The 27,238-nt window shown below is 37.4% G+C and overlaps 1 protein-coding gene and 1 non-coding gene across 3 annotated transcripts in view; both read right to left on the reverse strand.

The window, feature by feature from the left end:
- Positions 1-27,238, reverse strand: part of LOC129768510 (SEC14 domain and spectrin repeat-containing protein 1-B) — a 141,330-nt gene that overhangs the window by 63,619 nt on the left and 50,473 nt on the right. Inside the window, exons 1-3 of one of the 2 annotated variants that reach the window (XM_055770218.1) lie at positions 17,552-17,572; positions 16,797-17,460; positions 16,515-16,710 (exon numbers count right to left, since the gene is read on the reverse strand). In XM_055770218.1, the coding sequence (XP_055626193.1) occupies positions 16,515-16,710; positions 16,797-16,966 (366 nt within the window). In that variant the 5' untranslated portion in view covers positions 16,967-17,460; positions 17,552-17,572. Of the gene's footprint in view, positions 1-16,514; positions 16,711-16,796; positions 17,461-17,551; positions 17,573-27,238 lie in introns of those variants that run through there. The other variant, XM_055770216.1, reaches the window with a different exon arrangement.
- Trnar-ccu (transfer RNA arginine (anticodon CCU)) lies at positions 163-235 on the reverse strand. Its single transcript has one exon. It is a non-coding gene; the product is annotated as a tRNA-Arg (tRNA).

Consider the following 27,238-nt stretch of genomic DNA (forward strand, 5'->3'; position numbering starts at 1 on the left):
AGTCTTTAGTTAATTTGAACAGCACGTTTCGTCACTTTTGTATGCTTCAAATTCAAACCTTTTTGTGAATAAAGTTTAAAACTAAGAATGTTTTTAATAGTTTTTATCTGCATAAAGATAGTCTACCTCTATTGAAAAAAGAGTACAAGGTAAAAGATAATTTACCCCAGGTGGGACTCGAACCCACAATCCTCGGCTTAGGAGGCCGATGCCTTCTCCATTAGGCCACTGGGGCGCCTCAATAACACAGAATGGCTTTTGAACCTTTTCAGTATATGTTCTCTACGTGCTTGAACGCAGTGATTCCACATCATCTTCATTTCGGCATATGTACTCTCCAGCTTTGTTCATCGACCCGTGAAGTTTCTGGGCGGTGGTCATAGTTTCAGTGTGATTGGCATTTGGCATAATTTATCTAATTAGCAAAATTATCGATATAAACAATGCAATCATCTGCGGGTGCAACCCGGTGGGTATTATTTGTTTATGTTTTCCTCGGTCCCAATCGCATTACCGCATTGAATCTTCTTGCATCTTGCGGCATACCATGAGTATAAGTAAATCAGTGGACCAGTTTCGGGGTTTGTTTTGTTCAAATTCGGACAGAATTGGGGGTGTGCTGCATGTACGAGTCTGTTACGGCTTGGGAGTCAAAGCAAAGAGAAGATGCACCCGAAAACGTGACTCAGAGTTATGGCATTGCTAAATTATACTTAATCACAACAAATCTAGTGTGGTTGGCTACCTTTGTATCGTAACTATCGGTTGTTCGCATGGAAATTTATTGTGTAACGATGAAGTGGTTTTACCTTGGATTACATACTTCTAATTTCGATTCAATTGTTCCAAATTCCCATATTTCGTCAGTATATTTGTTGTAATTACTGGCATCACTGATGAATTCTTTGAGATTTTATACCTACCTTGGTAGCCGCAAAAAACACCTATCAACAGCAGAAAATGGCTCAGTATCAACGCCTCTACTGTCAGTTCGTAAGTTGTTCCAATTCAGATCTTAAAGCGACGGATTACAGGACGGATTCGATAATCTACATTCTCCATTTTTTATTCTATGTTATAGTGACTTTCAACACTTTTGACTAATTCTTCACTTAGTCTCCGATTTCTTTTCACTGTATATTATCGAGTCCTGTATATAATCGAGTTAAAAAAAAGTAGAAGAGTCTGAGCCTATAGGCACGGAAGTAAGTTTGACGTAGGACTATGATTATTCGAAAAAAAATTGCAATGTAATTCTGTTCATTGTTAAGAAGTCTAGAAACTTTTTCGAAACTCTAAATGGTGGGCCTCATGTACTCATATCCATCAAACGGGTTATAATGTACAAAAAACCAAATAAGCTTTTGGCAGGAGGTTCAACTGTCTAACTGAAAATGATTCATGAATATCAGTGTGACACATAACAGGGTGGGATGACAAAATTATATGAGCATCGGTAGGAAAAAAATGTCGTCGTTGATTATATTGAATGTGATGTTAACGGGGAGAAACAAAGCAATGTTGAAAAGATTTACGATTTCGTGATATTTTGAGGCAAAATATACATGAAATCATAGAGCTGCCTAATTTTTAATGTATAGCTTTGGTGTTGTAATGTCTTTCCATTGTCTTATTCTAAGTCATCGGGAGTAGTAGCTTTTTCGGTTAAATAATGTTTGTTTGCAGACTATATTTCACGTCACACACACTGGCATTGTGGGCCATGACGATATCACCTTGGTAAAGCTAAAATATTGATTTTCTATGGAATTGCAGCCGTCTTACTAACCCACTCCACCATCTACATAACCCTCATTTCTACACATTGGCTGGAATTTATTTGACAGAACAAATTATTGAACACAATTTTGTGTTGCATACAACATTCACGGGAACCAAATTGAAAGAAAGAATGCATAATACATGATTTACCTTTGCATTCGCGCTCGCAAAACATACTTCTTTTATTCGTTAAATTGTTCACTTGTTTTACTATTTCCACTGTTGAGGTCTCATGGGAAAAAAATGCTGGATAAATTTGCCTTCTAATGGTATGTATTATAACACATATCTTAAGAACGATTATGCGTAATATGCATTTAAAATCTCTTAATTTTTCGTAGAGTGACTCTACTACGACAAAATATTTTTGATTTCCAATTTAGTATACAGTAAAACCACTAATTTAGCATCCTGTATAACCACTATTATTCTAAAGCACTTCATTGCACTCTTCTTGACGTAGAGTCTACCAATACCTGACATGTTTTCAATTGTATTGAATACCATGCACTTTCTCCGAATGTTTATTCTTGCTGGAGAAAAACTGCCCTGATAATCATTTTTTAAGCTCATTCCAAAGGTTTTCTATCGGATTTAGAACTGGAGACTGGCTTGGCCAAGGAAGAACTAAAATTTTATTTGTATCACACCACGATTTTAGCAGCTTCGATGTATATTTGAGGTTGTTGCTGGAAAAGCTATTCGAGATGCATATTTTCCTCAGCGTAAGGAAGCATTACCTCCAATATTGCCTTAAAATCGAAAAAATTCAACATTCATTGTGTTCATAATTCGTAATATGGGACCCACACCATACCAAGAGAAACAACCCAAAACCAACAACATGTTTCACAGTTTTCTTCGTGAAACGTTGGGAATCCGAACCAAATTAATTTCTCTAAGTTTCGTCGCTCCATAAAATATTCCACAATTTTTTCGTACCTTCTGCTTCTTGCCAGGTACGATATCTTGAAGCAAATTGCTTTCTTATCTGCAAATTAATCTTTCTCAATAACGGAACTTTTCCTAGCGATTCGACCGGGTAGTTTTGCTTCTTCCAAACGTCGACGAACTGTTCTAGTACTTACGATGTTGTCAATGTTGGAGCAAATTGTTCAAGACGATGCAAACGAATCAACATTCGCCAGAACTACATATACGATGATCTGTTCTTGGTGTGGTTGCGACGCATTTCCGTCACTTTTGCTGGCTTCAAGGCATTGGCGATGAAATTTTCAGATCGTCCTAATATTTTAGCGATGGTTTTATATGTTTCACCCTCATCACGATGGTTTCTTACAACATCTCTTTACTCAGAAGTACAGTGGCAATTTCTGCCCATTCTAATTGTTCTGACAGTGAAATTAGAAATTATTTACGTTGAAAATGGGAAACTTATAGCTGCAAGATTATTCAATCATGTGCAAATTTATAACACATGCGAATTGGGGATTTTTTGGTTTTAACAGTTCTTCCGCACAGTAACTCGATAATTCCTTATAGTTCCTTGATAATTCCTTAATATTATCCTTCGTTGATCGTATTTTTTTCGCATATCCATGTTGTAGAACTTTAACCTTTCTCTCCGTTGGCCGTTTTATAGATTTGGCCGTTCCATAGATTTTCATGACATGAAACGCTATGACTCAGGAATAACATTTTATTGAGTGGTTTTTATAGCTGTTTCGATTATGTTGTCTGGCATCAGTGTCGAAAAAATAACGATGCTTTCACCAATACAAAAAAAACCATTGCGGAAAATTGAAAAATGAAAATTTAACTTTCAGAGTTTCCGACGTTTTCCACTACACATTGCGACAGCAGATGAAAATTTAATATCTTGTGAATAATCGATTAGAGTTTGGTTGATATTACTTGATGGGAAGTGTGTGAAAACGATCATTTTCTTCGCAAAATCATTGATTTCCGAGCGAGGGTAAGGGAGGGAGATGAAAGAAATGAGAATCTATGGCTTCCTTTCACCTTCACCTTAAAAGGACGTTTTATCTTTTTCTTGAGATTCCGACGTGGGACTACGTCTAACCTTTCAATATAGGGGCCTATTTCAAAGTTTCGGGTATGAAAAGTGAATGATTTTGAACGTTAACATCTCTTCAATTAATGGATGGATCTCGATTCCGAATACACAAATTAAGAGAAAAGATCCCCACGTATGTAGGTGCTACGGCCACTTTCGCCTCGCTCAGACAATCATGACGAATCGAAACGCGATGTATATAGGAGAAAAGGGCGAAATATACAACATCCTAGAGGCGAGTGAACTGAAAAGTTTAAAGTCCTATAATTCAACACTACTTCTACGACATTCAGTCAAACCCCGACCTGCTAGATGAGTGTTGAGAGTTCGAGCGGCGCCAAAATGGACATAGCAACAACATTCCCAAACAAACCCTCAACGTCAACACATCAAGCTGGTCGGGGTGTGACTGAATGTTGTATCTTCCGTTCTTCTTCTTTCTTTGTTTTTAAGAGGCTTTAAACTTTGCAGTTCATTCGCCTCTAATATCTTCCGTTCTTTGTTTTAGAGTGGCTTTATACTTCGCAGTTCATTCGCCTCTATGTTGTATCTTCCGCCCTTCTCTTATATATGTATCACGCTTCGACTCAGCATGATTCTCTGAGCGGCGCGAGAATGGGCATCGCAACTACATTCCCATATAGAGAATAGTTGCATCGAGAGTAATAGATGTATACATCGCTCATCGTCCATCATCAGCAAAGATATATTTACGTTGAATGAAAAGTGGAGGAAAGAAGTGAGAAGGTCCCACGTTTCTCCGGTTATGTCCACGATATTACCCATCCGTCTTCAGTGAATAGCGTATGATTGTTGCAGATCGAACATATTCTATTGCGATGTTGCGTTGTAAAATTTCCCCTAGCTTATTGCGATGTTGCGTTGTGAAATGTCTACTAGCTTGAATGGCTGTTTGTTTTTTTAATAAATGAATTATATTGTAATATATTTCCATCACTTAAATAGTAGAAGAGTACAAAAAGCAATTGTATTTTCAGTCCTCGAGAACAGTAGCATTTTCGGTGAAATGCGATTGCAAACTATTCTCCATTTTCCCACATCACACACCGATACCGAGTGCCTTGAAAATATAATCTTGGTATCGCTAAAATAATGAAGGTTCACTTGTTTCTATGAAGGTGAGGGAACACAAAAAAGTACGTTGGAAAAGTGAGCACAAAAATTTCGGCACCGTGATAATAAAAATTATTCTATTGGCGCTTTTCAGGGCAACCAAACCACTCACAAAGGAGTTTTCAAACGTTATTTACAATACGATGTATTCTAAAGTGATATCCGAATAATACAATACTACATGGGCTGAAAAGTTCCGGGATTCTTCAACAGATGACGACTATAAAAAGAACAAGAATCATTTCGAGAGGTTCATCTGTCACTAGCTTATGTGTGGAGTTTCATGACATTCCGTTTATTTGTTCACAAACTACGGTTGTTTGAATGTCACTACCGGAGCATTTGCTATAGAAAATGAAAAAAGAGGAATATCCTATTTTGATCAAACATTGTTTTTGATGGGAAAAACTCCTAAACAATCAATGCAATGCAGGGAGCTACCACTTCTGCTCCTTCGAGAACAACAGTATATCGGTGGTTTAGTGAATTTAAAATGGGCTATCCAAGCACCGCAAATGCACCTCGCTTTGGAAGGCCAAAAGAGGCTATGAATCCAGAAATCGTGAAACAAGTGCATTGACACCTTTCAAACGATCGTTAAGTGAAGTCCGCGAGTAAGCTGAGGCCGTAGTCATTTCAAAATAACGGGTGGGATACATTTTGCACGACATTTTAGACATGAAAAAGCTATCCCCGTGATGGGGGCTGCGTTTGCTGATCGTCGACCAAAAACAGCGACGCGTTGATGATTCAACAGTCGGTTTAGCGTTATTGAAGCGTAATCATTTTCATTTTCATTTTATTTATTATATCAACAGGCCTTTACATTAGTGCCCTAATGATATCTAAATCTAATTTAAATCTAAGTCTAAATGAAGATTTTATTAATGTCTAAGAACTACGAGGAACATTTTTTTGAGAGTTGAGTGAAAATCGAACGATGAAAAACATCGGTTTAGCACTCGACACATACTCGCTACGGGCTCGTTGTGCCCGTAATTTGTGCGGGAGTGAGGGAGACGAATAAAAGTGTAGTAGCGTAGGTTTCGATAGCAAATGTTGAAATTGATCGATTGAAGAAGGTCGGGACAGTCGATATTCGTGAGAATCAGATCCGATATAAAAGTAGCCTTAGCTACGTCTCTACGTACGCTCAGTAGATCAAGTCTAATTAATTTACAGCGGTTCTCGTAGTGAGGAAGATTTGAGGGATCATTCCAGGGCAGATTACGTAAAGCGAAACGAACAAATTTACGCTGGATCGCTTCGATGCGCTGAATACCGTTTTGATAGTAAGGCGACCATGTTATGCATGCATACTCGAGAATTGAGCGAACCAACGCGCAATAGAGTGCCTTGATGCAATAAACGTCTTTGAATTGTTTCGTGACACGAAAGATGAATCCGAGAGTTCTAGAAGCTTTGGCGGTAACGTAAGATATATGATCCTTGAATGTGAGTTTACTGTCAATTATGACTCCTAGATCTTTGATTGCTACTACACGACTTAAAATCACACTGCGCAATTTATATTCATAAACGACTAATGAACGTTTCCTCGAGAAGGATATAATGGAACATTTTTCAGGATTCAAAACCATTCTATTGTTATCACACCATTCAGCGAAAATGTCAAGCTGCTGCTGCAGGTACACTGCGTCATTAAGACAATTGACGGGCCAAAACAACTTGAAGTGATCGGCGTAAGAGAGTTTGTGGCACTCCAAGCAAAAGTTAACGTCGTTCAGGTACAGAAGAAAAATGTAAGGGCCAAGATGACTACCTCGAAGAACACCCGATGATACTGGAAACGGAGAAGATACAGTGTCACCTATTTTCTCGAAATCGGGTGGAATTCTTTCGACGTTTTGTGACAATGGATGAAACGTGGATCCATTACCACACTTCTGAATTCAATAGGCAGTCTGCAAAGTGGCACTGAGACATATTTCGAAGACTTTGACGTTTCGTACTACAGAAAGGGAATTGAAATGTTGGAAACTTGCTATATCAAGTGTATTGCTCTCGAAGAAAATCAAACTCGAACTAAATCCTGGGACTTTCAAGCCCATGTCGTACGAGTGCAGCAAAATTAAAACTCGTTACCCGCTGTCGCCGTTGCCGCCGTTACCGCTTCTGTCACTTCTGCCACTTCTGCTACTTCTGATGCTACTACCGCTACATGTCATTTAAGGAGCACAAATAGGACCAATCAAAACGTGGCTCATAATGCATTCGGATAATGTTTGATATTTCACAATTATTCAATTGTTTATCTCAAGAAAAATAGAATGTTATTCATTGTGATAGGTAAGTAAAAAAATGTGCTATCAATTGATGCAAACGTATTGGCGATCTGTTAAGAAATGCTTGAGTTGTATGCTTTCGAAATCTTTCATTTTTTTCCTACTTGTTCAGTTCAGTGCCTAGATTTTATTTAATAAGAAATAAAAAGAATTGATAGAGGATGAAAGAAAATGGTTAAAATTATTGAAAATGTCGCTTTCATAACTAAAGTCATAATCAAGAATGGAACCTGTTCACATTACCTGCTGCATTACTCTCACGATAAAAAAAAAATGCAAGGGTGTTACTTAATTCAGGGCCTTTGAACGCGTTTTCAAAATCACAGCCCTTCAAAAGCTGACGTCAGTCGTAATTGACCTCCAGAAGAATCTCAATCAACTCCACCGATGCAAATGCTTGCCGAGATGGATCTTACTCTAAACGAGAAGAGCCAACCAACCTTTCAGCATATGTACTTTCAATTCTCGTCATCATTCGAATCTCTCTCTCGCGCTCTTTCTCATCACTAATTGTTTCAATTATCCCTCAATAGCACACGCCGTCCATTCCCTTTCAGACGGTATCCGAATCTAATCGGCAATGGGGTAACTAATTACAATAACTGACAGTGATTGGAAATGAAAGCGTTAAACAGAAACCACTCAAAAGGGGCGCCCTCGAGTGAGCGTAATTCCGTCAAAAGCGACCCCTCGCAGTTGCCTTTTACGTAATGTGTAATTGGTTGGATTGGGGGCGCGCGGAAGATCGAATGCAATCGAGAGCGTGGCCATTCTTTCGCGCTGACTCCAAGCACATTTTGTTTCAAATTTGTCGGCCTTTTGCTAGTGACTGAGTGCGTCGGAGAACATTTACGCATAGAGCCAGAGCGGCAATTAGAGTATAAGCGCACTTCTTATTTCACTTGATTCAGATTGAGAGAACTACTTTCACTCGTCCCCACGTGAGTATAGTTTGCAATGGCTCATATTGTTCGTCATGTGTTCGAAAAAAAAACCAACCAGAGAAAAATACATCATTATGCCACTGTTTACATTGTCAATTGTGAATAAGATCGCGCTCTAAACAGCCCTGAGCGTTAGAAAACTCTTGGTGTCCCACAATCCACTGATGTCGTTGTTCCACAAACCAGTGTGTAGTACAAATGTCAATTACTTGCGCATTTACAAGCCTCATTTTTCCGATCGTTATAAGGCTGTTGACATATAAAAAGAACAGGCAAGAGAGAGAGAGCTACGTAAGCGCATATAATTAGACCATGATTGTTTTGTGTGCCCAAAGCACTGCCTTGCACTTGCCTTCGAGCGCCCTCGTTTGTCCCGTTAGTGCGTATAATAAGTGACGTTTGTTTTTACTATACAAGCTCACGCTCTACAATTTATAGGTGCAATTTTGAACTAGCGTGAATCACGCTTGTTGAGGTGACTTCAAGCCCTCGAAACGCAGCGCAATTCATTGTCTTGACATACACAGTTCCAATGAAGCACTCACTTCAGAAAAGAAAATGTCAGATCCAATCCATTGCGGTTATCAATCTGGTAGGGTAAATGATCTTGGTTTGTCCAATTTGGGGTGTTTTTACGCAACTACAAATGCAAATCGATTTTGACGTAGGACTACGTCTTTCATTTCTATACCGGGGTGTAAAATCAAAGTTTCGAAAACGAAAGCGTTACGCCGGAGACCGAGATTTTGAGCGTTAATAGCTCCTAAACAACTGAACGAAATTGTATGATAGACACTTCATTCGAAAGATAAAATGTCTATGCGTTCTATATTTGTTACTTTTTGATCCAAAAACTTGTTTCAATAGTCTTGAAATTGCTTTCAAAACAGGCTATTGAAATCACCAATCGGTATATAAGCGAGCGCCGCTCGGAAATCCACTCAGTTCTAATTGAACAGCAATTTTGCATGTTGGAGCATTGGAGCATGTTGTCGCTGTTGTGGTGAAGCTCTTCGTTTATCATGAAAGCGCGGATGAACGGTGTCACCAAGAGCCTGTTTGTGCACCTTAGGCCAGAAGGGAATCCATCAGGAGGAGAGTGATGCCACAAACGGTTCCCCGGGAAGATCTCGAAGCAGCCGCTACACACACATACATACACGCGCGGAATTCTTTCCGTTTGGATGCCATTCAGCATCGAGAAACATCCGGAAAATTATCTGCCAGTTCCTCTGGGAATTTAAAATTACATTCGTGTGAAAGAGTTTATTTTAATGTTTTCTATCCATGTAACAATGTGACCAAATATTTTTCAATCAAGTGCTGTTAACAGGGGGTTATCGAATTAGCATTAACCACTGGTGGGCTTCCAGTATCGAGGAAAATGTGGAAATATCTAATCGTTACTGAAAATAATCTGCCAGTTCCTCAGGGAATTTAAAATTACATTCATGTGAACGAGTTTATTTGAATGTTTTCTATCCATGTAACACTGTGACCAAATACATTTGGTTTTGTGATTTTTCAATCAATCGCAATTAACAGGATAGCTTCTGAAGATTATTCTTCCCCATCAGTAGGATATTTCCGTATCCAATATTGTATGCGCCCGCAATCGATTATTGCTCAGTCGCCGAAAGTTCCGAGCTCAGAGAGTTCATTCCCCTCTAGTTTGCCTTCCAAATTGCCATCGTAAACCACGCCTTCTCTCGATTCAATCACGCACAAAAAGCATACTTAAGCGATATACTGGTGGTGAGACGCATTCATTTTTCGTGAGGACATCGACAAGACAACATTGTTGCTGAGGGTGCTGAGATCTGCCCTGAAACGCAAGCAGTTTGTTTGAAACTGTGAGGGAGCACAGAGAAGCCGATCCTTCAGGAGAAGAGAAGGTGACCATCAAAGCAGCCGCTACACACACACATACACGCACGGAATTCTTTCCGTTTGGATGCCATTCAGCATCGAGAAAGATCCGGAAAATAATCGGCCAGTTCCTCTGGGAATTTAAAAATACATTCATGTGAAAGAGTTTATTTTAAAGTTTTCTATCCATGTAACACTGTGACCAAATATGTTTCAATCAAGTGCTATTAACAGATGGTTATCGAGTTAGTATTAACCACTGGTGGGCTTCCAGTATCGAGGAAAATGTGGAAATATCTAATCGTTGCTGGAAAATAATCTGCCAGTTCCCCTTGGAATTGGAAATTACATTCAAGCGAAAAAGTTTATTTTAATGTTTTCTGTCCATAAAATATCCATATAATACATTTGGGTTTGTGATTTGTCAATCAAGTGCAGTTAGCAGGAAAGTTTCTGAAGATTATTCTTCAGAGCAAGGTTTTTCGTATCCTATATTGGATGCATAAAACCTCGTGCCTCCAACGTAACGCTCTCGTTTTCGAAGTCCCCGAAATATTAACTTATTCATTCATTCAGAATGGATTTAGATTCAACTTCAAACAAATGATCCCTAAATCAACGATAGTCCTACGTTACCCTTGCGGTTGTACAATAGATATAACCCACTTCCTGTTTTTCTTCATGAAAATCACACATAATCAATACGAGTTTGGGTTTGTTGAAAAGCCCCAAGTCTCTAGTTGCTAATACTACCATAAGGGGTTGAAGTTATTCAAATTTTTATGTTTTTTAACGATTTTCCTTAAAGAAGAATTATGATCATGGTTTGACCACCTCTGATCATGGTTTGCCCAAAAAAATGATCATGGTTTGTCCGATTTTAGAAATCTCCATTTTTGAATGAAAACATTCGAATTCACAATTAGATGTTGCATTTATCATTGCTTGAGTTTACTGTCATCATATTGATTCATTCATAATTTAGGCTTTCTTCAGAATATTGCCTTTTCTTGGGCATTTTAGAAGTGTTCACCTCAACACAATCAACACAGAAAACCCATACTTCTGCTATGCGCGAAGCAAACCATAAACAAACATAAACAAACTGCAGCGCGCCAAGCGGTTGCCATAGAAATCATGTGGACAAAACAACATTATTGAATTGGACAACTCATGATCAGAATTGAGTTCATCAAAATGCGTTAATGTAAGGTGAAGGTGGAAGCTAGCCATTGTAGTAGTATAGGTAAACCCTCGTGTAAAAATGAGGTAATAGTGTTTGTGAGAGAAGTGCAAAGCACACGTAAATAAATCAATTCACTTATCAGACTGTGTGGCGCTTCATTGACACGAGTCTTTGAATACATTTGAAAAAAAAAACAAATAACAATTCAATACTAAAGTAAAATGTATGAACGATATGTTCCGATGAACAATTGCAAATATAAATATATATAGAAGGTGCATTTGCATATGATTCTGATTATACGCGAGCGTAACATGAGCAAATTTATAACACATGCGAATTGGGGCACTTTTGGTATTAACAAGTTCTTCCGCATAGTAACTCGATGTTGATAATTCCTTAATATTTTCCTTCGTTGATCGTATTGTTTTCACATATTCACGTTGGAAAGCCTTAACCCTTCTCTTCGTTGGCCGAGACATTTAGATTGAATTTAATACTTTTCCGTTTACTGTTTTTGAAAGCATAGGCAGCCGTGGCAGTGTTCCGAGCTCTGCAATACAATTTTCTTACCCAATGTTAAAGTTGCTAAAACTTACATTATAGACCCATTAAACGTAAAAATAATAACTGTATTGATATCAACACAATTTTATTCTATTGATTTTCATGACATGGGACGCTATGACTCCGGAATAACATTTTATTGAGTGGTTTTTATAGCTGTTTCGATGATGTTGTTTGGCATCAGTGTCGAAAAAATAACGATGCTTCCACCAATACAAACAAAACCATTGCAGAAGATTGAAAAACGAAAATTTAACTTTCAGAGCACTTGCTCGAGTTTTCCGACGTTCTTCACTATACGGTGCGAAAGCAGATGAAAATTTAATATCTTTTGAGTAATCGATTAGAGTTTGGTTGATATTACTTGATGGGAAGTGTGCGAAAACGATCATTTTCTTCACACTGTTTCGCAAAATTATTGATTTTCGGGCGAGAGGTGAGGGAGGGAGATGAAAGAAATGAGCGCCATTGTGGCAGCCATTTGTGGCTAGCTTCCACCTTCACCTTAATGGTTTAGCTATGTAAATCCGATACAAATGGTGAGCATGCATGATGTTTACAATATTTATAAGTGTTGTAATCCAGAAAAGGTCTGAATACGTGCCAAATAATCATCTGGTGATCGATTAAAAGTTAGTTCGAATGAGGGGCGCATTGACACAAATAGAAGGTGTATTTTATAATCCTTTAAAACATGTGATTTCGTAAAAATATACTATCAAACTACTATAAATCATGTAAAAGGCAATTTCATTTATATGTTTCGAAACATTCGAAGGCCTTATTTTACACAGTAGCGCTGAATTAGAGCATTCAAAAAAGTGGGCAAACCATGATCATATTGTCGACTGGATAAACCAAGATCATTTACCCTAATCAACAAAAACAACTTATGTTTCCGTGTGGTTTGTATTTCCTCCATTTAAAACTCATATAACTATAACAAATGAATCACTGTGACTTGTTTTATGGTTACCTTGCGCTACTTGACAGGGTGTCTGAGATTTGTATTAGTTTATGTGTTTAATTCAAAATGTGGCTCCCGAGAAAATACATAAACGAAAGTTCACGCTTTCACATTGAAACGTATATTGTATATTTAGCACATCAGATGAATTTATTGGAAAATGTTTAATTTTGCTCTAATATCATACGAATTTTGTTTTACATACATTATTTTTATTACATTATTTTCGGTTAATAGCTTATCACACTATAAAAGAATGTTCGATCATAGTAAGACAACAGAAAAGATCCACTTCCAAATAAATATTTTTTTGACGTAGAACTACGTCTTTCATTAAGGGAGCCAAATCAGGTCACGTTTATAAAAAAACATGAAATAAAGTTAACGACAATAACTATTTTTACTGCGAACGAATTCTGATGATTTGCATTCCAATCGAATCTTTTTTTTATCTGTATTGTAGTATTATAGTTTTACTTCCATTTTATTATATTATAGTTTTACTTCCATTTTTGGAAGAATGTCGGGAGTGAGAATTGAACTCGTGACCTTTAGCGTGAGATGCATGGAAGTTACCACTACGCCAGATAGCCTCCTCCCAATACTTTCTAATACTTTCTTTTCTGCTCGTTTTCAACTCTTTTGGTATAAATAAGACTCACACCACTTCTCGTTCGGTGTTTGTTAGGCGAACAACGTTTGCTGTCGTGCCTCGAGCGGGAGTCGAGCGTCTTTCTCAAGACGGGCACGTTCGTTATACTTCGCTACTGAAGTAGCAAAAAATAGCTAAATAACTACAAAGATTTTCCGAAAATTTCATTGTATTCTAGAATAACATCCAAAACGGATTTAATAATATAATTCCATAGTTCTACGTCGAAAATACGGTCGTGTCCTAAAAACAACCCCTTACACTTTTTCTTTCATTCACACATGGTGATGAGAATACTTGTGTACCGTCAATCATAGTAACCCATGAATTTTCAAACAAGAATTGACAGCGCTTTCAGTTCAACTGCGGAAATAAAAGCGAAGGCCGTAAAGCAACTGCGCTCCCTTTTTTGTGCGTACTGGGAACTCCAACCCTTTGGACATCGTCAAGTACATTGAGTCCTCCGAATACGCCCGTTCCGGTATCTACACTCGACAAAAAAAAGAGGAACAGTGAATCTCGACGTTTCATGCAATCCTAAGACATTTGGCATCAAAAAAATTTTTTTTGAAAACCCCGATTTCCTTGGGTGATTTTTCGATTTTCAAAAAAACTAAAATTTTGAGATCTGCGACAATAGTAAATGAAGTTGTTATGAGCTAATATTTTGCAGAGGGTATTTTATCGTGCAAATCAACATTTCGCAAGGAGTCCCGTATGAAAAATTGATATGACGATTTTCATTGACACCCTAAACCAAACGTTTTGCATCGTATTCCGAAAAAAAGAACGGGTTCCAAAGTGTCGATTTTAAACAACAAAAAAATTCTAGATGACTGTAGATCTCGCGTTTCATGCAATTTGAAGATATTTGGCATCAAAAAAATTTTCGAAAACCCCGATTTCCTTTACTTTTCGTGATTTTTCGGTTTTCAAAAAACTCGCACTTTGTCCACTGTGCGACACTAGTAAATGAAGTCCGATTGAGCTGATATTTTGCATAGGATAGTTTTTCGTGGGAATCAACATTTTCAATCAAGTTCGCTTTGGAAATTCGAAGGTCACTTTTTTCCCATACATCCATTGGCACTCTAATATTCTTCTTCTTCTTCTTCTTCAATGGCACTAACGTTCCTAGAGGAACTTCACCGTCTCAACGTAGTATTACTTGCGTCATTTTTTATTAGTACTTAGTTGAGATTTCTATGCCAAATAACACGCCTTGAATGCATTCTGAGTGACAAGCTCTAGAATACGCGTGATCACAGTGCAAGTCGGAGGAAATTTCTTTGACGAAAAATTCCCCCGACCAGAACGGGAATCGAACCCGAACCCCCGGCATGTTAGTTATGACGCTAACCACTCGGCCACGGGAGCACGGCACTCTAATATTACTAATACTAATTTCGTTTTTACACAGTTTTTGATACGCGGTTTCATTTTACGCGGCTTTTTTTATGCGGTTTTTGGAATTTACGCGGGTTTCGGAGTTTACGCGGTTTTTTTTTACGCAGCACGTATCAACCGCGTACAAATTCAATGTGCTAATTGATGTACCTTTTCACGAAATAAGGATGTATTGTATCACTGATTAGTAGCTGAGAAATAAAAGAAGATACAGATATCATGATTACAGCATACAAAACAAATCAGTTAATCAATTGTTAAAACATGAGTTGTATTTTTAATTAATAATTCACTGTTTGTTAGATTTTTATACGGATTTTGAAATTCACCCAGTTTATTTTTACGCGGATTTTGGAATTAACGCGGTTTTTTTTGCGTGGATTTTGGAATATACGCGGGTTTTTTACACGGTTTTTTTACGCGGTACGTGTCCCCCGCGTAAAAAGCGACTCCAGTGTGTATCGTTTTATCCTAGGACTCACCGTTCTCGAGATATTTTTTTATCCCATCACATTTTTATCTATTACACATTGATCATTTAGGCGTAAGAGTATTCCTATTCTATCGATATACAACACATGTCGAATTTTTAGGCGTAATAATATTCATGTTGTTCAAATATTCACAGTTGGACACAGCGGGACTTTTGATATGAGGTTTCCATTGTTGTGTTATAAATAGCACCAATTACCGACGCAGCAGATCGTTTGTGGATTGAGAGGCTGGGATCACCATCACATGATGATTGATGCATGGACGCAGTAGCTAGAATAACACACAAAGATGGTCAGTTGAGGGCCCTGAGTTAAGGGCTCATGATTGTTTGCTTAGTAGCGGACACGCAACCAATTAGGCTACGAAGATCCCCGTTCTCGAGATATGATCAATTTCATTTAATAAAATAATTTTTGTTATTTTTTTTTACGAGAACCTCTATCGTGTGAATTAATAATCCGAAAACTTGTTTCAATAGCTAAAGAAATGCTTCGAAAACAGGTTATTCAAATCACACAAATCTGTATATAAGCAAACGCCCGCTCAATTATAATTGTACACCGGTTGAAACGTGTTCTCGCTGCTGCGAGATTGATGAGGCGAAGCTAACTCCGTTCATCAAAAAAGCGCTGATGAACGGTTTTTGGTGTCAAGCATCTACCGTTACCTCCCCGCTGCTACCGGGGAAAAGAAAACCAATGCCAACGCTCTCCAAAAGATAGTCCCACTGTTGTTCCGATGAGTCCGACGCGAACCAGACGGATACGGATCCGGAGCAAGAGTATTTTGGAAGCAGAATTAGTTCTTAAATGAATGATAGATACACTTATGGTTCTCTGCTATAGGATTGTTTTGTAAATAACAAAAAAAAAATATTGGATACATTATCAGATTGAACGAAATTGCATTTTTTTCAATAACAGATTTTTTCTTATTCAGAAAAAGCGATTTAGAAAGCTTCTATCGGATCCTAAGATTTTCACTACCTAAAATACCAGTTTTTCACGATCCGGTATTCCCAACCCTATCAGCTACCCAACCTTGACCATCGGTACGATGAGCCACCCTGTAAATTTTCTATGAATAACACACTGACAACAAACGAAGTTTTAATTCAAATACCGCATGAAACTCATGGCTCTATCAGAAAACACTCAGTAAACTTACCTCCCCAGGCCGATGCTGACGCGTACAATTCTCGACGCGATTTTTCTCCCAGAAAGCGTCCGGTCGTATCACGAGGAAACTGTCCAGGTTTGACTCAAGCAACGTCTGAATATGCCTTATATACTGACGAGCCGAACGCCAGGAGCATTTTTGTGCATCCAAAATAACGGTGAAACCAGCCGCGATGGTTTCCGGTCTGTAATAATGAAAAAAAAAGTTTAGTCGATCCTCAGAGATAGTAGTGCAAACATTGGATTTTAGTATTGTATTTACGTTACTGACCTTAAGATTGTCAGCAAATATTTGATTGTCGTTTGCAGGAAGCCCTTCATCCAAGGAAGGTTGTCGTAGAACGGTACTGGAATAACGATAAGCGGATGTCCATCTCGGTCACGACCACCGGGAATGTAGGCCGTTTGGGTGTTGAGCGCATTCAGAACGTCGGCCTCCATCGTCTCGCAGATTCACAATCACCGCATACACTACACTTGAGCAAGATTATTTTACATCATAAACATCCCTAATGATGCTCCCAGTGAGCACTGCGCTTGTCTTCAGCACCTGGAGCCTACGGGGGTCTATAATTTTCGATTTATACTGGAACTTTCCAACAATTATTGGAATCAATCTTTCGCGCACCTTTTGAACTTGTTTTGGTTTCACTTTCGATCGCTAATCACTAGAAAAGCCCACAGTCACGACTAGTAGCCGACTAGTTTTTTTTGCTTATCCCCCCGATCCAGACTTTAGACGGTTTCACTCTAATTTCATTCACTGGTATCCAATGTACTTCGGTTTGCCTCCAACGTGAATGAACGACGAGTTATATTTTTTGCAACTATGAAACAAGAGCCCTTTCTGCGTTGTGTTGTGCAACGCTTTGCAAAACGATCCGTTCCACGCGTCATACGAAGGCTGGAAGGTGACAACGAATTGTGTTGAGTTGCTATTGGAAAGAAGAAAAAAAAGAATCAATTTGGTATAATATTATATGTTTGGATTGGATTCATTCGACATCTCAAAATAACATAAATTACCATGTGATTTATCGCCCTAGTAAATGACCACATGGTCACCCCACTCGTTAATATCGGAATTACACCGCTTCGCGCGTTTCACTTTCAAGCGTATGGAAGCTTATACATGCATGTTCCGTACGACCCAACGGCCGGGCCTTCATGAGCATGGATGTGAAAAGCACACCTTTACAAGAGTAAAACGGCATGCGAGATGCAGAGAGTAGAGTTTTGTCTTAAGACTTGAATCCCGAGAGTGCCACACAGAGGAACTGATCATTTAGTGCAGAGCGTGAGCCCTCTCGAAACATTCTTGGAGCTGATTTGGATCCGGGCTTCGGAGCCCAGCAACATGTTCGCGGCTTTCCGTTCGGCGGATGTTTACTTCGAATTTGAGGTCAGCAAACATTTCATTCCACTCATCGTTGTTTCCTTTACTTAGCATACGCGAGCTCGATAACTTGCACCAGCTAGCCGAAAAAAATAATGGCTTTCAGCAGTTTTCGAAGTTGGAACTATCGCTGATTGGTCAGGTGGTAAGTGGCTGACTTGTTCTCTAATGTAGTTGAACTTAAAATTGATTGGAAACAGAGGAAGAGCCGAGAAGTTTATTTAAAATTAGTCGATCAGTGTTTTTATAAAATGGGTGCATTGGACGTCAATAAAGATAAAGGGCCTGATTCTTGAATTCTCTTCGAATACACTTCACTGTGGAAACGGAATGAAACGTATCTGCGATGACAACGGTACGGTGTCGACATCTGGATACGAGATTAGTTTCTCACTAAACTTATCATTATAATATCAAATTATCTTCAGATGAAATTTTTGTATGAGATTATTATATCACATGAAGAAAACAAAGTTTTCCACTCACATTGAATACCAGTTTGATACGAAGAAGTTAATTTTCATTGATGATTTTTTATTTGAAAAGTGCTCATTCTGCCTGAAAACTCATTATTATCTTCGACACTTCACTAACTCGTAAAACGTAGTTCAATGGCGTAAAACGTAGTTCAATGTTCTGCCAGTGTTCCATTAACATAGTCCAGGCCACCAAACGCGCGCGAGGCTCAAACTCTCGTAGACAACGCTTATTACTTTTTTTACAATATACATTAACAAAACAACAACAAAAAATCATCATCATCAGTACGAACATGGTAGTTTAACCTGTAAATAAATTTTATTAATTTTAATCAATTGAAAACATAAATGAATGATTTAGGAAAAAAAATTATAAAACCTGTTTACAAAACAGATTTTACGTGTGAAATACACATTTTCTTGAACTCTGCTATTGTTGCCGCACGTTTAATTTCTCTGGGCATCGAATTGAAGAAATTTATACCTTTATATAACAACGAGTTCTGCGACCTACTAAGCATAAAGTTGGGTGTTCTTGCATCATTCGCGTTTCTTGTATTGTATCTATGAACATCACTTCCTCTTTCAATTCGATCACACAAATATCGAGGCAGCATATCGTTCAAAATTTTGAAGATGAACACCATTGTCATGTAATAAATTCTCTGCTTCACAGATAGCCACTGTAGCGCGTCCAACATCAAACTAGAGGAAGTGTATCTACTACATCTTAAAATCAAACGCATTACTTTATTTTGTAAACGCTGCAATCTCGTTAATTGTGTATTATTTGCAAGGAATAGGATCGACGAGCAAAAATCTATGTGCGGTGAAATCAATGATTTATATAATTTAATTTTACTGTTTATTGTCAACTCTTTCTTCAAACGACACAAAACGCCGTACTTCTTGGCAATCTTTTTGATGACATTATTGATGTGAGACTTGAAAGCTAACGTGTCATCAATAATAACTCCTAAGTATTTGATTTCTTTCACGCGTTCTAATGTCTCACCATCTATTTCAAAATTTACGTCAATACTGGAGTTTGCTGCAGAAATGAGCATGTATTTTGTTTTGCCAACATTTAACTTTAATTGTTTAAATTTAAGCCACTGAGCCAGAGAATGCAAATCTTCGTCTATGTGTTCCGCGGTTTCTTTTATATCCTTAGCTGCGATGAACAGGACAGTATCGTCCGCGAACAAATTAATGTCACAATATAGACACCCATTCCATGGCAAACCGATATAGTGGTTCGCAGATTTTCGTGAAAAGCGCTTGTTTTGTTGTTTATCGCAAAACATTAGACCCGTATTTTTTTAATTTTTTGTTAGGGTGTCCATTTTCATTTTAGGGTGATCCGAAATATTAACTTTTTCCCCTTTTTCCGAAAATTACATTTTTCAAAAATTCATAACTTGTAAACTACTGAACCGATTTAGACGGTTGACATATCAAACTAAAGCTAATTAGCTATTCATTCTTGGAAAAATACTACGCTTGCAAATATTCCAGGTTTTGGCTTTGTCATTATTGATTGTATTCGTTTTTTATAGTTTTCGTTGTCTCGGGACCAAGGGCGCTATATATTTTTAAATATTTTCTGTGGATAGCTGAGGATTTTTCACATAACATATCTCGAAGTCAAGGAGGCGTTTTTTTTTCGTTTTAGAGTTATGATTTTTCAAAATTACCCGATGATTCAAAAAATAATTTTTCCCTTTTTCCCAAAAATGACTTTTGTCAAAAATGTATTACTTTTGAACTACTCGAGCAATTCAGATGATCGGCATCAAATTAAAGCCTTGCTAGCTTTTTTGAAAAAATAACACACTTGCCAATTAATTGGATTATAGTAACATACATCCAGTCTAGTCACATAGAAATATTGAACGAAAACTGAAAACATGTTAACTTTGAAAAATCATAACTTAAAAACGCAAAAAGCACCTCTCTGGTATTCGGATATATTATGTAAAAAAACCTCAGCTTTCAGGAAAAAATATAAAAAGATATGGCGCCCTTGGTTCCGAAACGATGTAAACTAAAAAAACAAATATAATCAATAATTACGAAAACAAAATCTATCTTTAATCAGAATGTAATATTTTTTCAAACAAAACTAGCTCATTGGCTTTAATTTGATATGTCGATCATCTCGGTCCAGTAGATCAAAAGTTATGATTTTTTGTAGTGGAAAAAATGGAAAAAAAAAAAGATTTTTTGGACCATCGGTTAACTTTTTGAAAAATCATAACTAAAAACGGAAAAAAGCATCCCTAGTTTCGAGATATGTTATGTGAAAAATACTGAAATTTCCAGAAAAAATATAAAAAAATATAGCGCCTTCGATCCCGAGACCATGAAAACTATAAAAAACAAAAACAATCAATAATGACGAAAACATGATTCAAACTTTCTGCAACTGTAGTGTTTTTCTGAAAAAGAGCTAATTGGCTTTAATTTGATATGTCGGTCATCTGAATCGGTCCAGTAGTTCTTCAAAAGTTATGAATTTAAAAAATGCAATAGGGTGCAATGAATGTTTTTACGGTGGTTGGATACTCCCCCCTCTCTTAGGGGGGGGGGGAGTCTGCCATACAAATGAAACACTAATTTCTGCATAACTCGAAAACTAATCAAGCAAATGGAGCCAAATCTGGCGTTTCTATGGAGAATACACTACTCCCCCCTCTCTATGGAGGGCTGCCACACAAATGAAACACAAACTTCTGCATAACTCGAGAACTAATCGAGCACAATTTGGGATGTGAGGGTTTTAGGGTATGAGAAATGTTTCTATGATGGTATGACACCCCTCCCTCCTCTGGAATGGAGAGGGAGTCCCATAAAAATATTACTCATATTTCAACCATAAATTTTCCAACCAAACATGACAATTGAAAATTTTCGGGAAACTCTGAAGAATAAAGGGAAAATTCGGAAAATTAAATTCCCATATATTCTACAATTACATAGTGACAAGTGTTGTTAGTTGATTTGATTTTTGCGCTAGCGAAGTTGATCTTTGTTCGAAACTGGAAATGGATTTTAATGTGATGAAACGCACTCCTATATCTTTTTCTATCTATACAAAAAAAAAGTATCGCCGGATGTGTTGATAAGAGCAGAACTCGAGGAAGGAATTGTCCGATTTAGGGCTGTCTTCATTTTATCATATTTTCTGTACAAAACCTTTATTCCATGTAATAGAAAAGCATGTTATTTGCAAGTGGTTGAAAAATCTTGAACGAGAATTGTGTCCAAAAATAATCTGATATTATAATGATGAGTTTTGTTAGAAATATTAGGAATTTTATAGTAAAACGTAAATTCAACGGGGTCGATTAGAAGATCAATCAATGAACAGTTCTGCGATTGGATAAGTGCTCATAGTAAGAAAACGTGAATGTTTGAAGGTATTGATAACAAGAAAAAAAAATTTTGGGCGGGACGAAGTTTGCCGGGTCAGCTAGTAGTAAAATAAATATACACTCGACAAAAAAGAGGAACAGAGTGCGAAGTCGAAATTTTTAGGTGATTTTTGAAACGCTGTCACTTCAAGAGGTGTTTACGCATGGAAATGGGGTATAAATCATTTTGAAGCTTCAATTATCAAGTTTTGGAATATTTTACGAACACATTTTTGTCTGGGTATGTGTAGATGTGGTGGACAAAAATATTGGGAAGACATAATATTCGATTTCTTTAGTTTTTCAAAAATTTTTATAGAAAAACACAATTTGTGCTAACCAATTCCGATTGATCTCATCAACCAGCATGACCCATATAACGTTCCTGTAGGACCTTTCAATACAGAAATATTTTGGTTCGAATGAAAAATTACCCTTTTATCTTTGATGATGAATAATTCAATAAATAATTATCATTTCTAGAACTCCAATAAATTCTGTACAAAGCTAATTTGCTGCTTCGACGAAATAAAATATTTAAATTTTATTGCATCAATTTAAAAAAAAGTGCCGAAATAATGCATTTTTCTAGCATTTAAGAAAATATTCTGTTATTTCGCAAATTTCGCGAGTAAAAACGTGCTAGTCAACAAAATGTTTGGAAAAAAACAAAAAAAGGTGATTTTTGTTTTCTTCCCAATATTTTTGTCCACTAAATCTACACACCTACACACCAGTGCTCCCGTGGGCGAGTAGTAAGCGTCACACATTATCATGCCGGGGGTTCGGGTTCGATTCCCGTTCTGGTCGGAGGAATTTTTCGTCGAAGAAATTTTCTCCGACCACTGTGGTCAAGCGTATTCTAGAGCTTGCCACTCAGAATGCATTCAAGGCGTGTTATTTGGCATAGAAATCTTAACTAACTACTAATAAAAATGACGCAAGTAATACTTCGTTGTGACGGCGAAGTTCCTCTTGGAACGTTAATGCCATATAAGAAAAAAAAAGAATGAGCGAGCGAATCAGGAGACACATTGCAAATAAGCACGTATGAAAGCTTTTCGTATAGCTTGTCAAATACACTACCCAGACCGAGAAAGATATAGATTCTCTTTACTCTTAGAAAACTATTTCCAATTTCATTTTATAATGAGGTATAATATTATCACACATTTATACAACAGCGCCAGTAGCTATGTGGATTGCGTGGTCGTGTTGAACATCCTTGCATTCCATCTGGCCTTGGTTCGATCCCCGTTGACATCGTATGGACTTTTTTTCGGTACAACATCAAAAGAGATGAAAAAAGAAAAAAGAAAGAGATATCTGCTTCCATACATACAAACATTAAAAAGCTTTCGGAACAGCTCATTATTTGCTCATTTGACCCTTTAACAGACGAAAAAAAACATTTTTTCTACCGAAGATGAAATGTTTTCTGCCAATGCAAAAACTAATTTTATGAAATGTTTTCTGCCAACTAAAAACAAATTTTATGCCCAAGACATGATAATATAATGTTTTCTCAATTTCACTTACGAATCATTAGAATATAATCATACTACGTTGATTTTTATTTATTTTTAACTAGTTGACCCAACAAACTTCGGCCCGCCCAAAATTTATGTTTCGTTATCACATCCACGTTTTCTTACTAAGCGCACGTTCATGGGCCCAATCGCAGAACTGTTCAATGATTGATCTTCTAATCTTCCCTTTAAAATTAGTGGGCTGATTTTACCTCCATATACCAAATTTGGTTCCTTTCGCTGGATTTGTTCTTGAGTTATACAGAAATTTGTGTTTCATTTGTATGGCAGCCCCCCACTTAGAGAGGAGGGGAGGGGTGTCAAACCACCTTAGAAACGTGTTTGTCCCCCAAAAACCTTCACATGCCAAATTTGGTTCAATTCGCTTGATTAGTTCTTGAGTTATGCAGAAATGTATGCTTCATTTGTATGGCAGCCTCCCTTTAGAGGGGAGGGAGGGGTTTCAGTTCACCATAGAAACGTTTTGTGCCCCCAACACATGCCAAATTTGACTCCATATACTTGATTAGTTGTCGAGTTATGCAGAAATTTGTATTTCATTTGTATGGCAGCCCCCCGTTAGAGAGGGGGAGGAGTGTCTAACCACCATAGGAACATATATTGCACCCTTAAACCTCCACATGCCAAATTAGGTTTCGTTTGCTTGATTAATTCTCGAAACCCGAAACGGCTCGACCGATTTTGAAAACTTGGTAGGTGACTACATTGACTTGATCGATTTCTCTTCATCAACTTTTTCTTCAGTTAATAACTCAACTGCAAAAACGTTCCAATGTGAGTTTGCTATAGAATCCGATAGATGAGGATCTGACCTTCCGCATTGTCAAATACAGCAGGGAATGTATTTGCAGCTAAGTTATGACCAAAAGAGAGAGTCGATGTAGAGAAATCGATGAAATCACTTACACCCCTTTCATTCTAAGCCCCTCATATGTGATACCGCTAGGATATCTATTACTTTATATTTGATACCGAATAGGGTGGTCCCATGCAAATAAAATCTGAATAACTATGTTTTCGCATTTTTTTTGCATAAATTTGGATTGAAAAAAAAACTTATAACCATATATAACCAATTTTCACCCTCATATCCTTTTTTATCGCGATATTTGTATTTTTATCTAAACGATACCAAATAATTGATTCGTCGTTCGTTTTTTAAACATGACGAATTTATTTACGTTGTTTAATGCCAGATGGCACTTCGTCCTATTCATCGAATTCCACACTACACATACGCAAGTAACCTCAATTCGACTAAAACTAGGAATATCGCCGGCGAGCTGGAAGCCTTTTTGGATGAGCACAATGAATTATTGGAATTATTCTAATCACACCCATGCTCGGAATGCAAAATAACAGTCACGCTATTGTCGTCAATCCTGATAAAAAACCGATTGAAGAGCACATGTGTAGATCGAATGCGCCACAGTTACTTTAATTATTAGGAACATCATTACTCATTTTGAATTAATATTTTAATATTATGTGGTTGGAGGAGACGAAACAAACAAAAGACTGCCCTCGATGAATTCTTATGTGTGTCGTTTGATGAATTGGCGCAGTCAGGACAACGTCATTCTAGAATGTCTTGAGCTGTGTCAATAATCAATGGTCAACATATTCGCAAAGGTAGAGAGCGAACGACTGCGATTCCTATGAGACAATCAACAGATGCGGTTCGAGGAATGATAGCTAGACGCTATCATGAGTAACACCTACACAGCCTTTGTTCAAACGACAGCACGTGTGTTCCAACAAAAGAAATGCAGTCTTTAATGGGCTCTATTACAAAATTACACGTATTTCGTCCAACATGTTGCTGGATGTATACAAGATTTATAGAAGAATCGTTAAGTTCGGACTGTTTTCTAAGTATTTAAACAACATCGAGTGATGATTTTCATCCAAATTTAAGCAATTGAAAATTATTTTCGTGTCTGCTAATCTGATACAGATTAAATTGCTCCACGAATACGGATTACTTATTTTGAAGTTTATTTTGCGCCGAGACAAGGTTGCTACATTTCATAGATCAGATTTCTGAATGCAAAAGACGAATCCTGAGATCCGATCGATCCGGTCCATTTCTCTGTACATCATAGATCTTCTTCTTCTTCAATGGCACTAACGTTCTTAGAGGAACTTCGCCGTCTCAACGTAGTATTACTTGCGTCATTTTTATTAGTACTTAGTTGAGATTTCTATGCCAAATAACACGCCTTGAATGCATTCTGAGTGGCAAGCTCTAGAATACGCGTGATCACAGTGCAAGTCGGAGGAAATTTCTTTGGCGAAAAATTCCCCCGACCAGAACGGGTATCGAACCCGAACACCCGGCATGTTAGTTATGACGCTAACCACTCGGCCACGGGAGCACACCAGAGTACATCATAGATCTTATCTCCATCTCCACATCACACTCAGGTTCGGGAAGTTCCCACGGTCCAATGCAATATACGGTCAAATCTTCAAGTATCTCGTTCACGTTAAATCGATATCCACGTGGAATCTATCCTTCATCGATCATAATCAATTAATTTTATAGATCGTTGAAACATTTGAACACACATGTATTGCAATACATTAGTTATTTTTTATTCAACAGTCAAAACATTCACTAGAAGTAATTTATATGACAGAACAACGTTTGCCGTTTATCAACGTTTATTTATAAAAAACCATCACCACATAAAATAACAGGAAATCACTCTAAGAAAACTGTTCTGGATGTTTGCTACATAAATTGTTAGTACGATTGTTTCGGATTTCAGATGATGCTAGAACTTTCAAAAGTTTTCTTTTTTGGTGACGTTTACGTTCATAGAGATACATTTCCGTCACAATGGAATAATTGCTTGCGTCATTTTTATTAACCTTTTGCGATCGTATTAAATTTGGGCATGGGTGTCGTACTGGTCGGAATTATTTTTCCTTGAAAAAGCAGTGCAAGATTACGAAAATAAAAAAATGTTTTAATTTTTTTGTGAACTATATGTATGTATTAACTTAACAATGTATTTTAATGTGGTGTTGTTATATAAAAAATGATTTTGTCGCTTGAGACACTTATGTGATTATTCAAATAACATGGGACATTTATGCGAACAGTAGTTCTGATACTTATGATCAATCTTTTCCATCACACCAAAGTTTTACAATGACTTAATTTTGCTGTTATGATTTTTGTTCCACATTCCTATGCAGGCCAACGTGCGTTGTTTTGTGTGGGTGACTACTTTGTTGGATACTGAGTACCATTATTTTTTACTCATAGGAGCACCGTATTGATTCGTGAACAGGTTCACTAGACATCAACCTTCGTTTAGGAAAAGCATAAACTGATACTTGGTTGAGTAAAATACAAGATTAGTATGGTTTCTTGCTGTGGTGGCTGAGAGCAGACAAACGACCACAAAGAGTTAATACTTTGTCGAAATTTCTATGCCAAATAATACGCCTTGAATGTATTCTAATTGGCAAGCTCTAGAGAATACGCTTGACCACAGTGCAAAATGGAGGATGTTTCCTTGACGAAAAATCCCCCAGTCAGAACGGGAATCGCACCCGAACCCCCGGTAGGATAGTTTTGACGCAAACCACTCACCCACGGAAGCATTTCATCTAAAGTTATATATGTTGAAACATTTTTGAGTCTATTGTGTGCTGTTTCGGTGATTTGCCGAAGGTATTGCTAGGTTATGGTGAGATTTATTGTCATTTATAGCACTTTGAACAAGTTTACAAGTCTGAAGTTCGTGCAGTCCAATAAGTTATTGAAGTTATTGAATGAAATTAAAAAAATAGATTATCGGAGTTCTGTGGTACAAAAGCAACTATTCTCATTGAAATTTCGCAAATAGAGGGGATTC

The sequence above is a fragment of the Toxorhynchites rutilus genome, chromosome 2, assembly GCF_029784135.1.
Source record: "Toxorhynchites rutilus septentrionalis strain SRP chromosome 2, ASM2978413v1, whole genome shotgun sequence".
Lineage (NCBI taxonomy): Eukaryota > Metazoa > Arthropoda > Insecta > Diptera > Culicidae > Toxorhynchites > Toxorhynchites rutilus.